The sequence below is a fragment of the Ascaphus truei genome, chromosome 6 (genome assembly GCF_040206685.1).
Source record: "Ascaphus truei isolate aAscTru1 chromosome 6, aAscTru1.hap1, whole genome shotgun sequence".
NCBI classification, from domain to species: Eukaryota; Metazoa; Chordata; class Amphibia; order Anura; family Ascaphidae; genus Ascaphus; species Ascaphus truei.
In genome coordinates this window covers 128,394,894-128,408,127 of record NC_134488.1, presented here as the reverse complement: position 1 = coordinate 128,408,127, position 13,234 = coordinate 128,394,894, and the positions used below count along the sequence as shown (strand labels likewise).

Here is a 13,234-nt window from a genome sequence, read left to right as displayed (position 1 = left end):
TAATATGTATTCAATGTATACTGTCAATGTATACTGATGTGATGCATATTGTGTTTACAGGTTGTTGTACAATACATGATGTTACGTGTTCCACTTAACCAAGCACGTACGTTGGAATTTCACCAGGGGGGGATTGTAGCCTAGCCTCCGGCCACTACTTATTTCCCTGGACCCTACCAGTATAAGCCCAGTTAGGTACAGGCAGTGGATGGGTTAATTCATCCTAGCAGCCATGCTTTTAAGCAGATATGCTTTTAAGTATATATGTTTCAAGTATTTATGAAGTTTAAAAAGGAAGTTCAAAAAGAAGTGGAAAAGTGGACATCACCTACTGCTTCTGATTCCTGCTTTTGATCTACGTTGGAAAAGAGGATATCATCTATCTAAGACTGCACATCTCAACACTTAACTATTGCTGTGATGCCGCCTTTATTTTTTATATTTGCTGCAACCGCACTTATTTTCAAATTATGCACTTCCTTCCACCAGTCTCCTTATGTCTCTAACTCTATTCATATATCTCCATCTCTCCTTTCTTCCCCACTTCTCAGTTCACATGAACTCCTTTCTTACCTGCGTCCTCTGTCACCACACAGCTATACCTCCTGCACTAAAACACACCCCTACAAATCATCCTTACACATCCTCTTTCTATCCATGCTTCTCCTCCTTGCTTCTGGGGATATCTCTCCCAATCCTGGTCCCTGCCTTATTTCTACTTGCTCTCGTCCTCGCCTCCCACATACAACTTCTACTCCTTCTGGTGTTAACCCCTCCAACCTCATACCCATCCCCTGCCACCCTCCCTCCTCTCTCCCTTTCTCCTGTGCCCTTTGGAATGCTCGCTCCCTCTCTAACAAGTTCCTCTCTGTGCATGACTTCTTTCTCTCTCACTCCCTGCTTCTCTTTGCTATAACTGAGACCTGGCTCACTCAGTCTGACTCTGCTCTGGAAGCTGCCCTCTCTTATGGTGGCCTTTCCTTCTCCCACACTCAGCGCCTTGATGGCAGGGGTGGAGGTGTGGGGCTCCTGCTCTCATCTCTCTGCTGTTACCGAACTATTCCTATTTCCCCCTCTCTTGCCTTTCCCTCCTTTGAGGTTCACACTGTCCAGCTCTTCTCTCCTCTCCCTGTTCATGTGGCGGTCATGTATCGCCCACCTACCTCTACTCATCCCCCTTCTGCCTTTCTCTCTCACTTTGAATCCTGGCTCTCTTTCTTCCTCTCCTCAGACTCCCCTGTTCTTCTCCTTGGGGACTTCAATTGCCACATTGATGACCCCTCTCTCCATTGGGCTTCCCGCTTTCTTTCTCTAACCTCTTCTTTTGGCCTTCAACAGTGGACTGCAGCCAGCACCCACAAGGATGGCCACTACTTAGACCTGGTTTTCACTAAAAATTTCTCTCTCTCTGATTTCTCCATTTCCCCTTTTCCTCTCTCTGACCATCACCTCATCTCATTCTCTCTATCTCGCTTCTCAACTTCTCCACCTCCATCTACACCCCGGTTCTGCAGAAACCTGCGCCATATTCACTTACCTGACTTTGAGTCCACGTTACACTCCTCCCTCTCCTCTCTCAGATCTGCTACAGACCCTGACAAACTGGTCAGGAACTACAACTCTGCCTTGTCCTCCTCTCTTGATCTACATGCCCCGCTTTCTCTCTGCCGCACTCGCCCTTTTAACCCTAGACCCTGGTTAAATTCCCACACGCGCATGCTGCGTTCCTCCACTCGTTCCTCTGAACGCCTCTGGAGGAAATCTCATACTCTCGCAGACTTCCTTCACTACAAATTTATGCTATCCTGTTTCAACTCTGCCCTCTCGCAAGCTAAACAAGCCTACTTTTCTTCACTAATCAACATGCACAAGTCTAACCCACGCCGACTGTTCTCTGTCTTTGATACTCTACTCAAACCACCCTCCGCTGCCTCTCCTTCCTCCATCTCCGCTCAGGACTTTGCTGACTATTTTAAGGAAAAGGTGGAATCCATACGTCAGAACATCCCCTCTGTTTCTTCCTCCCATCCTACACCTCTTCCTAACTCTCCTCCTGCCTTCCTTGACTCTTTTTCCACTGTCTCAGAGGAGGATGTGTCGCTGTTGATCGCCTCTTCTCCCTCTACCACTTGCCCTCTTGACCCCATTCCCTCCCATCTCCTAAAACCTCTTGCTCCTACTATAATCCCTACGCTCACGCACATTTTTAACTCCTCCCTCTGCTCTGGAACCTTTCCATCCTCCTTCAAACATGCAACAGTCATACCATTACTCAAAAACAGCAAGCTTGACCCTACCTGTCTTTCTAACTATCGGCCTGTCTCCCTCCTGCCTTTTGCCTCTAAACTCCTTGAACGTCTTGTATTCGCTCGCTTGCTCCATTTTCTCAACACCTATTCTCTCCTAGACCCTCTACAATCTGGCTTCCGTACTGCTCACTCCACGGAAACAGCCCTCACTAAAATAACTGACGACCTCCATGCTGCCAAAGACAGAGGTCATTACACTCTGCTCATATTACTCGACCTCTCTGCAGCATTTGACACCGTGGACCACCCTCTTCTCCTTCACATTCTCCATACTCTTGGCATTCGGAACAAAGCTCTATCCTGGATCTCATCCTACCTCTCCCATCGTACTTTCAGTGTCTCTTCTGCTAATACCTCCTCCTCCTCTATTGATCTCTCTGTGGGGGTACCCCAGGGCTCTGTCCTGGGACCTCTTCTCTTTTCTCTGTATACACTCTCTCTAGGTGACCTAATAACATCTTTTGGGTTTAATTATCACCTCTATGCTGACGACACACAAATATATTTCTCAACACCCGACCTTACACCTACTGTACAAACCAAAGTTTCTGAATGTCTCTCTGCTATATCATCCTGGATGGCCCTCCGCCGCCTTAAACTCAACATGGCTAAAACAGAGCTCCTCATACTTCCTCCCAAACCTGGCCCTACTACCTCCTTCCACATTACTGTTGGAACTACGATCATTCACCCAGTAGCCCAAGCACGCTGCCTTGGGGTCACACTCGACTCCTCTCTCACATTTGCCCCTCACATTCAAAACATTTCTAAAACCTGTCGCTTTTTCCTCCGCAATATAACAAAGATACGCCCTTTCCTCTGTTGCTCGACTGCTAAAACTCTGACTCAGGCCCTCATTCTCTCCCGTCTTGATTACTGTAACCTCCTGCTGTCCGGCCTTCCTGCCTCTCACCTGTCTCCCCTACAATCTATCCTTAACGCTGCTGCCAGAATCACTCTACTCTTTCCTAGATCTGTCTCAGCATCTCCCCTCATGAAATCCCTCTCCTGGCTTCCGATCAAATCCCGCATCTCACACTCCATTCTTCTCCTCACTTTTAAAGCTTTACACTCTTCTGCCCCTCCTTACATCTCAGCCCTAATTTCTCGTTATGCACCATCCAGACTCTTGCGTTCTTCTCAAGGATGTCTTCTTTCTACCCCCTTTGTATCTAAAGCCCTCTCCCGCCTTAAACCTTTTTCATTGACTGCCCCTCACCTCTGGAATGCCCTTCCCCTCAGTACCCGACTAGCACCCTCTCTATCCACCTTTAAGACCCACCTTAAGACACACTTGCTTAAAGAAGCATATGAATAGGACTGTGGCTATTCTGAACACATGGCACATAAAGCTTGGCCCCCTGCAGATGCACTTACCAGAACTCCCTCCTACTGTCTCTGTACGTTCTCCCTACCTACCAATTAGACTGTAAGCTCCTCGGAGCAGGGACTCCTCTTCCTTAATGTCGAAAGCACTTATTCCCATGATCTGTTATTTATATTATCTGTTATTTATTGGATTACCACATGTATTACTGCTGTGAAGCGCTATGTACATTAATGGCGCTATATAAATAAAGACATACAATACAATACAATACAATTCCTCCAGAAGGCTTGCTTTGCTATTCCAGCCTTATATGCAGTAACTGTATCTAAGGATAGGCCTAGCAACAGCCAGAGAGTGTCAGCCTGGGGGAGGTACTGGCTGGGTCATATTCGCAGATGTGACACTTATCAGTATCTGACCTGCCCTGTTATGGGGCAGGGTTACAAGCCCAACCCCAGGGTATAAATACTGGCTCTCTCCCAAAAGAGGGTGTGTCTCTTTCCTCCCCGTGTGGAATGAGCAACAACTTCCCTGGTCCCACAAGGGGATTCAGGAGAAGCACCATGCAGGAGGAAACTTGGATGGGCCTCAAGCCTTAAAGTGACCTTCTTAAGTGAAACAAGAGGTGTGAACCAATGCAATAAATACCATGGAACCAGATACCAGTGTGATTCACTATCTTGGGCTAAAGGAACTGTCAGTCTGGACCATCCTACTATCTCAGAGGATCCACGCTGACAGTAGGCGCTGCAACCACAAACAAAGGTACCCTGTAAAACCTGTCCTTTTGATCCCAACACCAACGCGGAAGTACACCGCCATCCTGTTACCTCACAAGTATGCACCACACCGCAGTAAATATGGAGTAGCAGACCAGATCTTGCTTAGGGTGGGGGTAAAGGGGCTACAAATAAATAAAATTGCAACATGTCTAAATCAATACCTAAATCTGCCTGCAATCTCTTAATAGGTGACTTATTTTATTTGTCCACATTTAAATTCCACAAGTTCACATCCATCATTTGTAACCTCTTCTATTTTTTTTTAATGTGATCTCATTCCTCCCCCGCCTTATTTACATAATATATAAATATAAGAACCTCTGACTAGAGTGTACCATTGAGGTCTCTGGCTACATTAATATCACACCTATCTGCAGTGACCTGTCTGGGAATCCTCTCATAATGAGATCTCTTCTACAAGTTCTCTGTGTCCTCTCAGCTTTTGTAGGGACAGGTAAGTCTGTTTCTAGTAGCAAAGTACATGCTACTGTGCCCACATTTTGTGCTGTTTTACTCTTTCAAATAGGATGGATTACTAGTAAGTAGTATACTAAATACATCATCCCTTTGTTGCTGGAACTGCACTTAAGAAGCATGGTTTATGCTCCTTGCGTAATAACATTGGCAAAAGTATTATCTTATAATCTGAGATGAGCATTTTCTGATATACTAATAAGAGTTATAATATTATATATGTAGGGAGCATTGAACAGCCTTGGTTAACACATTCCCTCCATTACAATGTATAAGAGATAATTATACATGAATGTGCATAAAGACAGATAATATAAAACTGTGTATAGTGAATCTCAGGATGCAGGTGAGTTATTATTATCCATGTTATGGAAAGGAATGTAAGAGCCAGTCCTGTTACGGGGCTGCAACACATTCATTAAAGATCCCACCAGCAGTGGAAAGGTTAGTTTTGTTACCATCATAAACCAAAAGCCACCAAACAAGAACCAACACATGAGTTACAGTTAATGGTGCACGAGATTTACTGGTGGGGAGAAGTCTTAGATACAGATATCTGTAGATATTGTATTTATAATGTATTTTGCTTCAGTTTAGCAGCAACTGGACTTTAGATAAATAATACCCCTTATTTTTAATAAATTCACCCTCTGTTTTTACAGTTAAACAATTTAATAAATGATCCCCAAGGTGTTGTTTACAAGATATTTGTAAGTAAAAGTTGTGATATTAAACCTCATCTACTGATTTTGTGGTGTGGTGGCAACAAGAATATGCAAAATATATTCAAATGACACATTGGCATATTTAAAGCACATTTTTAATACCAAAATATTTAAACACATTTTCGGGAGTTTGCAAATAAATGGAAAAGTTTGAAGATTGAATGTTGACTCATTCGTCCATCTCTAGTTGGGAAAATAGTAAGCCAAATGGTTGAAACATTTGATCAATCTCTATGTATATTTACCAGTATTGTTATCAACTGAAGAAAGTTCAGCCAGTGATGTTAATTGTTGATATTAAGACCCTGCTTCTTACTGAGCCTTCAACTACTGACAATATATTTATCTTTCAGGTTATTCTCTCTCATGTATAGTGTGTGAGGATGCGGATGATATATTCTGCACTAGCCTCTATAAGACCTGCCCTGCTGATAACGTTTGCATGTTTTCATACATAGAGAACACAGCAGGTATGTTGTATATGTCAATGACTTTAATGTATTAGTGAGGTTATTTTATTTCAGAGGAAAGAAAATTAGATACATTTCATATCCGTCAATGGGAGAGAAAAAGAGACAGGCAATGTTAAGTTGCAGTGAGATCTCTTTGAGAAACTGGAGCGGTCTCACAGCCCTGTGACAGAATAATAACCGGATCCATAGCACAGCTCTGAGGAAATAGCCAGTGCCACATGATATAACCTAGAACCAATGTGTTAGCTTTCATATTGTGTAAGAAGTGATTAACCAATTTACTGTCAAAGTTATTTGCTGGGTCTATTTCGGTCAGTTAATAAGAATACTCTTTTCATACTCTGTCTATAGGCGGAATAGAGAATACAGTCTTGACCAGAACTTGTGAGTCACAAAGCAAGTGTGGAATGTCTGGGAGTTTGACCTTTTCTGCATTCAAGACCAAGATAGGAACCTCCTGTTGTTCCACTGATTACTGCACTCCTCCCATGCCCACCTGTAAGTGCCTCCGTGTCATTATTTACCTAGCTGCCTGTGCTACCTCCAGTAATCTATCTGTGCCAGATTGTATTTCTATTTTGGCTTCTGTGTTACTTACACCACCTGTGTTTAGATACATTTTACTTTTACACACCAGAGCATGTCACCATGCAAAGGCACATCTGTATAAATAACCCTGTACCTCACTGGTTTTATTTCCTTTAGTTATAAGTCTGTTAATTCTAATATGTTTTTCTCACTATTCTTTCCTACAGTATGTCAGTTCACTCACCTCACTGGTTCATTACACAATAGTTACGTTGCACAGAAACTGTGTAATGTTACTGTACAAACATTGTTCAGTGCCTCCCTACACTTGATGGCTACATTGCACAGATGTTTCTCACTGTCGATGCATTACTATTATACTACAAGGACAATGCCCACTTCTGCAAACTATTAGGATTACACTATACATACTGTATGTGCACTTACAACTCGATATCCATCTTTGATATTACAATATATGGACAAAGGGCTATTTCAGCATCAATCAATTATTCTTTGTTAGTGTTATTATTATATTTCTTATGTCATTTTAAATTCAGTGCTGTACAAAATGAAATAAACATTGGTATAACACAGAATGCAAGATTAACACAATGGTGAAATGCATGGGGCAGACAGTAAGAGTTGAGATGCGTTAACTATTCGCCAACATCCAAGTTAGCTATGAATCTGCTAGTTCCTTCCAGCCGCGGATAATCACTGTTCAGTCTCAAATATGTATCAAAGATGTACATTCACTTTTTCATTCTTATCACTGATCATTCACAGTCAAATTGAAATTCATGTACTGTACATTCAATGTTTAAAAGTGGTGGAGACAGGAGGGGGAAGAGATAGAGAGGAAGGGGAATAGAGGGAGAATTAGAGGAGTATGAGGAGACAGCAGGGGGAGAGACAGAAAAGTGATCACATTTGGCTAATAGGCCTAATGGTCTTTAGTCATGAGAAGGGGTTAGATTTGTTGGGAATAGGGAATTGGGAACGGGGAGGGATGAGAGTAGTTGCCCCCATGAGGGTGGTTAGGCCCCTGCAGATGGTGGTGGTTGGGGTTAACCTCTTGATGACCTGTGCCATTAGTAAAGCATTTCCTGGCCATGCTTTACTAGCCGCTAAGGTAAACAAGCAGGTAGGTGGTGTGGTTAAATATTATTATCAAATAATCTTTTTATGCCTGTGGTGTAACTATTATTACAGAACCCTATGGTAGAAATATTAGTAATGTGATTGGGATGCAAGAATCAACGCGTTATTCATGGTCGTGTTAATTCCCGCATCACATCAAGTAAAATAATATTAAAACCAGTTATTAATTAATTATTAATATTATTATTAATATTCCCGCAATTCGACTTGCCACTTCGGTCATAGAATTGAGGTCAAAAAAATGTCCTGCTCCAATATTAACTCAGTTGTAATGGAGTTTTGTGTATTTAGGCCTTAGTGGCAAGAGAAAGAGATAGATGGAAAGGAGAAAGAGAAAAGTGAGAGAACACGAGACAGAGAAAGGAATGTGGGGGACAGGACAGTGGAGATAGGGATATCTGGGAGGCACAGTACGGAAAGAGACACATGTTGATAGGGAGAGAGAAGAACATGTTGGGGAAGAAGAGAGATGAGGATGTTTAGCTAACAGGAAAAAGATGATACAACTGTGGGAACAGGAGAGGTACATTTATTTGGGTGGAGAGAGAGAATCAATGAGTGTGAAGGTGTCTGGCTTCAACAATATGGCTACACATAGGGATGGGCATTTTTTTTTTGTGGATTTGGATCCGCCTTGAATCGGGCGGTTCCTTTGATCTGCGGATCACTCTCCAAAAGAGCAATCCACAATTTTGGACACATTTTTTACAATCCTGCTAGAGATGTGGCATAGAAAAGCAGTGTATGTGGGTTCTAGTCTTGTTGGATTATACACCATTCCAGTCATTAGGTTGGCGTCTTAGGCTTATTATGAACTCTGAAGCCAAGGATCAAGAGCAAATACTTCCATAATTAAGTGAAAAACAAGAAAAACAAAACATAGTGCAATTTCGTTTGAACCAAATTAATATTAAGGTTATGGTTCACAGGTATCTCACTCACAATTGTGAAGACTGTTGTAGGTGATGCTGTTATTTAGAGCAGGGAAGTGCAAACTTTTCCTGCTGCGTCCCCTCTGTGCCTGCTCCGGAGCTTGCGCCCCATTCCCCCCCACCCCCCCACACCTGGCTGCTGCATCAAATGACGCTTCAGGGTTACATAACATCAGGTCACATGACCCGTGGCGTCATTTGACGACTGTGATGTCCCATCACATGACGCCACATTGCCATGGAGACGCATCTGAATCACAGTAAGCTTAATTGTTGCAGTGACCTCACACGATCCCCCGGCATTTCAATTAAATGCCTGGGGGAAGAGCGTGGAACAGCTGCAACTAACCACGCCCCCCAGACAAATCTCCCGCCCCCCAGTTTGCGCACCCCTGGTTTAGAGTAACCAACTCACGGAAGTTTTCTTCAGATACTCTCAGAGGGAACAGTATGAAAGGGATGGGTAGATTCAAAAGTGCATTGGGACCACCCTGGGTCAGACTGTGGTTGAGGACTGCAACACTCCTTCCGGATGATACATCTGTGGTGGCGTCCACAGTGGAAGATGTCCAGGTTCAGGGAGGGGGGAACCAAAAACTTGGTCCAGGATCCTCAGAGTTGTTCAACACACAACTTGGGGGTCTCCAGATATTCTGTACGCTCATCCTATGTGTTTCACTCGATTTGAGCTTCCACATGGGTACATTTTCAGCTCAAATTGAGTAAAACATATACAGGGGCAGAATAGAAATGTTAGCCCAGGAGAGAGATAGAGAGATAGAGAGATAGACAAGTGGCACACAAGAGAAATAGACAAGTGGGATAGACATGTAAGGGTCATAGGAATTAGTTTGACTAACAGAAAATAGCTATGAAGACAGAGACATATGTGGTAAAGAAAGAGAAGCAAACATATTGTGCAAAACCAGTGCATCGGGAGGGAGGAATGGTCCTGTTCCTTTGTGCTGGAGCAAGGGCCTCAGGCAGCTTTCCCGAGGCCCAGGAATAGGTTTTGCACTGCCCGCCCCAGTGTTGGCAGCCATGTAACACTCCTCCCTCTCCTCCCTCTCTTATTCCTCTCTCTCCCATGCCCCCTCCTCTCTGCCTTACTTCCCCACCTCTCTATCTACCTCATGCACCCACCTCTTTCCCTCACACTCCCACCATTCTCTCCCCCACCTCTCTCCATCCCTCATGCACCCACTTCACTCTCTTCCTACAGCCCCAACCTCTCTCTCTCTCTCCCTCATGCACCAACCTCTCTCTGTCCCTCATGCAACAACCTCTCACTCCTTCAAGCCTTCACCTCTCTCTCTCTTCCTCATGTCCCCACCAGTCTTTCCAATGTCCCAACCACCTTCTCTCTCATGCTCCTACCTTCCTTTTCCCCTTACACACAATATCCCCCTCCCCATACACATAACACCCCACATACACATAATAACCCCCATACACATATAATAAACACCCCACACACACACACATAATAAGCACTGCCCCTCCATCACACACAGAAACTCTTTCCACCAAGCATAAACCCACAAGGGCTCTACCACACACATAACTCTCCTCCCCCCTGCCCGAGGGTCCCCAAAAACACACACATACCTTGGGAGAGGCCTCTGCTATTGTGCAATGCCAATCCAGAAATAGGACCCAACGTCCGGCACACACATAGGTAGAGCTTATACCGGTGGCTGGGGGAGGTGCCCTTTGCAGAGGGGGAGATCAGGGTCTCAGCATCCAGATGCGAATGTTGTGCCTGACCTCTGGCCAGGCAAAACTTCTGCTGACCAGGCCCCCGCAGTCAGTGGGACAGTTGTTCCGGCTCTCACCTCCCTTTCAGCGGCCCTGGCTGGACCCAAACATTTCTGTTGGTGGCTCTGGTTACAGCAAGAAGTAAGGAAATATAAGAGTATGGACAAGAATGTTACCATTAGAATAAGAGAGTGAGGGAGAAGACAAGCCTGAGGCACCCAATGACTGGAATGAGCTAAACCAGCTGATGGATAACACCACTGTCACGGCAAACCTTTAAGCTCAACTTGTCACTGATTGCTCATACCTCTCATAGCACTTTAACCTCTTCTGGGATAGAAAATCATATGCAATAATCAGTCTTTTGACATGAGACGTCTTCTGATGCAGTAAATCACTAATTTATTTGAATAGGCTATAATGTACTGTATACCAGCACCGAAGGTGCCTTATGGTAGGACACTGCTTAGTGTTTTGTTCATGTTGCTTAACTAGTTAAATTAATTGCATCTGATTGTCTTCCCCTTTCTCACTTAAAGTGCCAGCTGATAACAATCTAAAGAATGGAGTGACGTGCCCAAGCTGCACCTCTGCAGACTCTGACTATTGTTCCACTTCGGAAACCATAGAGTGCACTGGGGATGAGAAGAAGTGTCTTCTTCAATCTACAATTGCAGGTAATCCCGCTATAGTCCCATTGCACAGGCTCCTTTACTGCACACACATTGCTCACTGTCTCACTGCACTTGGTTACACTATAACGTGCAGTATGTATTTTTATATTTATACAGTGCCATCCAAGTACAGCGCACTTTACAAAAGAAACAATACATGTATGTATGTATGTCTTTATTTATATAGGGCCATTAGTGTACATAGCGCTTCACAGCAGTAATACACGTGACAATCATATAAATAACAAATAATACAAATAACAGATCATGGGAATAAGTGCTTCAGTCATAATAGTAACATTTCGGAAGAGGAATCCCTGCTCCGAGGAGCTTATAATCTAATTGGTGGGGAGAACATACAAAGACAGTAAGAGGGCATTCAGGTAAGTGCGTCTGCAGGGGGCCAAGCTTTATGTATTGTGTATCGTATTAGCCACGCTGCAACACGTATGCTTCCTTAAGCAAGTGGAAAAATAATGCAATCAGTGGAACAAATATAAAATCAGACAATAGGAAATGATGCTTTGCAGATGAATGCTTGTAACTGTAGATGATATAGTGATGATTGTCTATGCAGCGTTATTACAATGTAACCCCAGTGTAGTATGTAACACCTATGCTGTGTCCTTACAATGTAACTGTAATGCAGTGAGAAAAAGAACAGTTACAATGTGCAGTAAAACCCATGTGTAAATGCATCAAGCTGTCACTGTGCCTTATAATCAGAGTAACGCTCGTGTTTTATCTGCAGTGTACAATTACTCAGTAACCTCAGTGTAGAATAATACAAGCAGTGAGCAGCATGGATCAGATGTACTCACCCTGCTCACTCCACTGAGGTTTAACTGCAAGAATTCTGTAAATGCATTTCTCTGGAGTTACACGGTATTTACTCATGTTTCTCTCCTTAGGAGACATTGTCAAATTTGCTATGCGTGGTTGTGCCACTGAAAGTATCTGCAACATCGGTAGCCAATCTGCGAGCAGTGATGGTATAACCACAGAGGTGAAAAATAAATGCTCCAATGGAAGTATTGGTCACCACCAAGGCTTTCTCTTTCCAGCTGTAGGTCTTCTCCTGCTGAAACTCTTGTTTTAATACACTCGTAAAGAAGCCTATAATATTAATTCCCCCTTTTTCGTAATGCAGAGTATATATATTTTACTGTAGGTGACACCTTTTTTATTTGGACTGACAATAGATATTATAAAACATACTAATATTGTTTTACTTTCTGTGTACATGTAGATACAGATTATTAGATGTTTCTGTGTACAATGATGCAGATTTTTTGTTTTCTCCTGCAATTAATTCTTGTGATTACAATAATATATAGACTTTAACTTTATATAATAGTTATTTTCAACATTACACAAAGAAAGGGGAGATGACAGGATCTCTCCAAGATCCCAATTATCTGCACTCAAAGGCTGTTGAAAAGTGTTGGGGGTAAATTACTCCCAGACCTAATAGTCAAAATGGCTAATATAAGTACACAAAGTAACCGCTCCCAACACTGTGGACGGACAGTTACAATAAAAAGCCCCAATGGCTCAAAAATAAAAAAAACTTTAATGTGCCAAAAATGGCGACGCAACACAGATAATAATACACTCGAATAGGTAAAACAACTAAAGGGGGGATAGTAATACACCTAAGAGGACATGGAGTAGTTAATTCTATTAATTATTGAGTTCTTCAAAGTGATTCCTCGGTCGTCCTGTCTGTTAAGGGACACCTCAAGTACTGCAGGTGTGCAGTGGGAATAAAATAGTGCCACATGATTGATTGGTGGTAGAAATTGGATGTTTCTTCAGATCTAAATCAAATCACCATTATGTCAATATCATCCAAGTAAAAGGATAGTTGATAAAACACTATTGTCACATGAGTCATCCTAGTCAATTGATGAATGAAGTTGGAACACAATTCCCATCACAGGCTCAAAAACCACATCGTGCCATAATACATACTCTTACCATAGTGTTTTATCACCTATCCTATTACTTGGACGACATTGACATAATGGTGATATGATTTAGATCTGAAGACACATCCACTATCTACCACCAATCAATCATGTG

The 13,234-nt window shown here is 43.0% G+C and overlaps 1 protein-coding gene across 1 annotated transcript in view; it reads left to right on the top strand.

Annotated features, from left to right (window-relative positions):
- Positions 1 to 12,562, top strand: part of LOC142498162 (uncharacterized) — a 50,790-nt gene extending 38,228 nt beyond the window's left edge. Inside the window, exons 5-9 of the mRNA XM_075606670.1 lie at positions 4,750 to 4,875; positions 5,974 to 6,090; positions 6,445 to 6,591; positions 11,015 to 11,152; positions 12,061 to 12,562. Coding sequence (XP_075462785.1) covers positions 4,750 to 4,875; positions 5,974 to 6,090; positions 6,445 to 6,591; positions 11,015 to 11,152; positions 12,061 to 12,248 — 716 coding nt within the window. The 3' untranslated portion in view covers positions 12,249 to 12,562. The remainder of the gene's footprint in view (positions 1 to 4,749; positions 4,876 to 5,973; positions 6,091 to 6,444; positions 6,592 to 11,014; positions 11,153 to 12,060) is intronic.
- Positions 12,563 to 13,234: the final 672 nt, after the last annotated feature.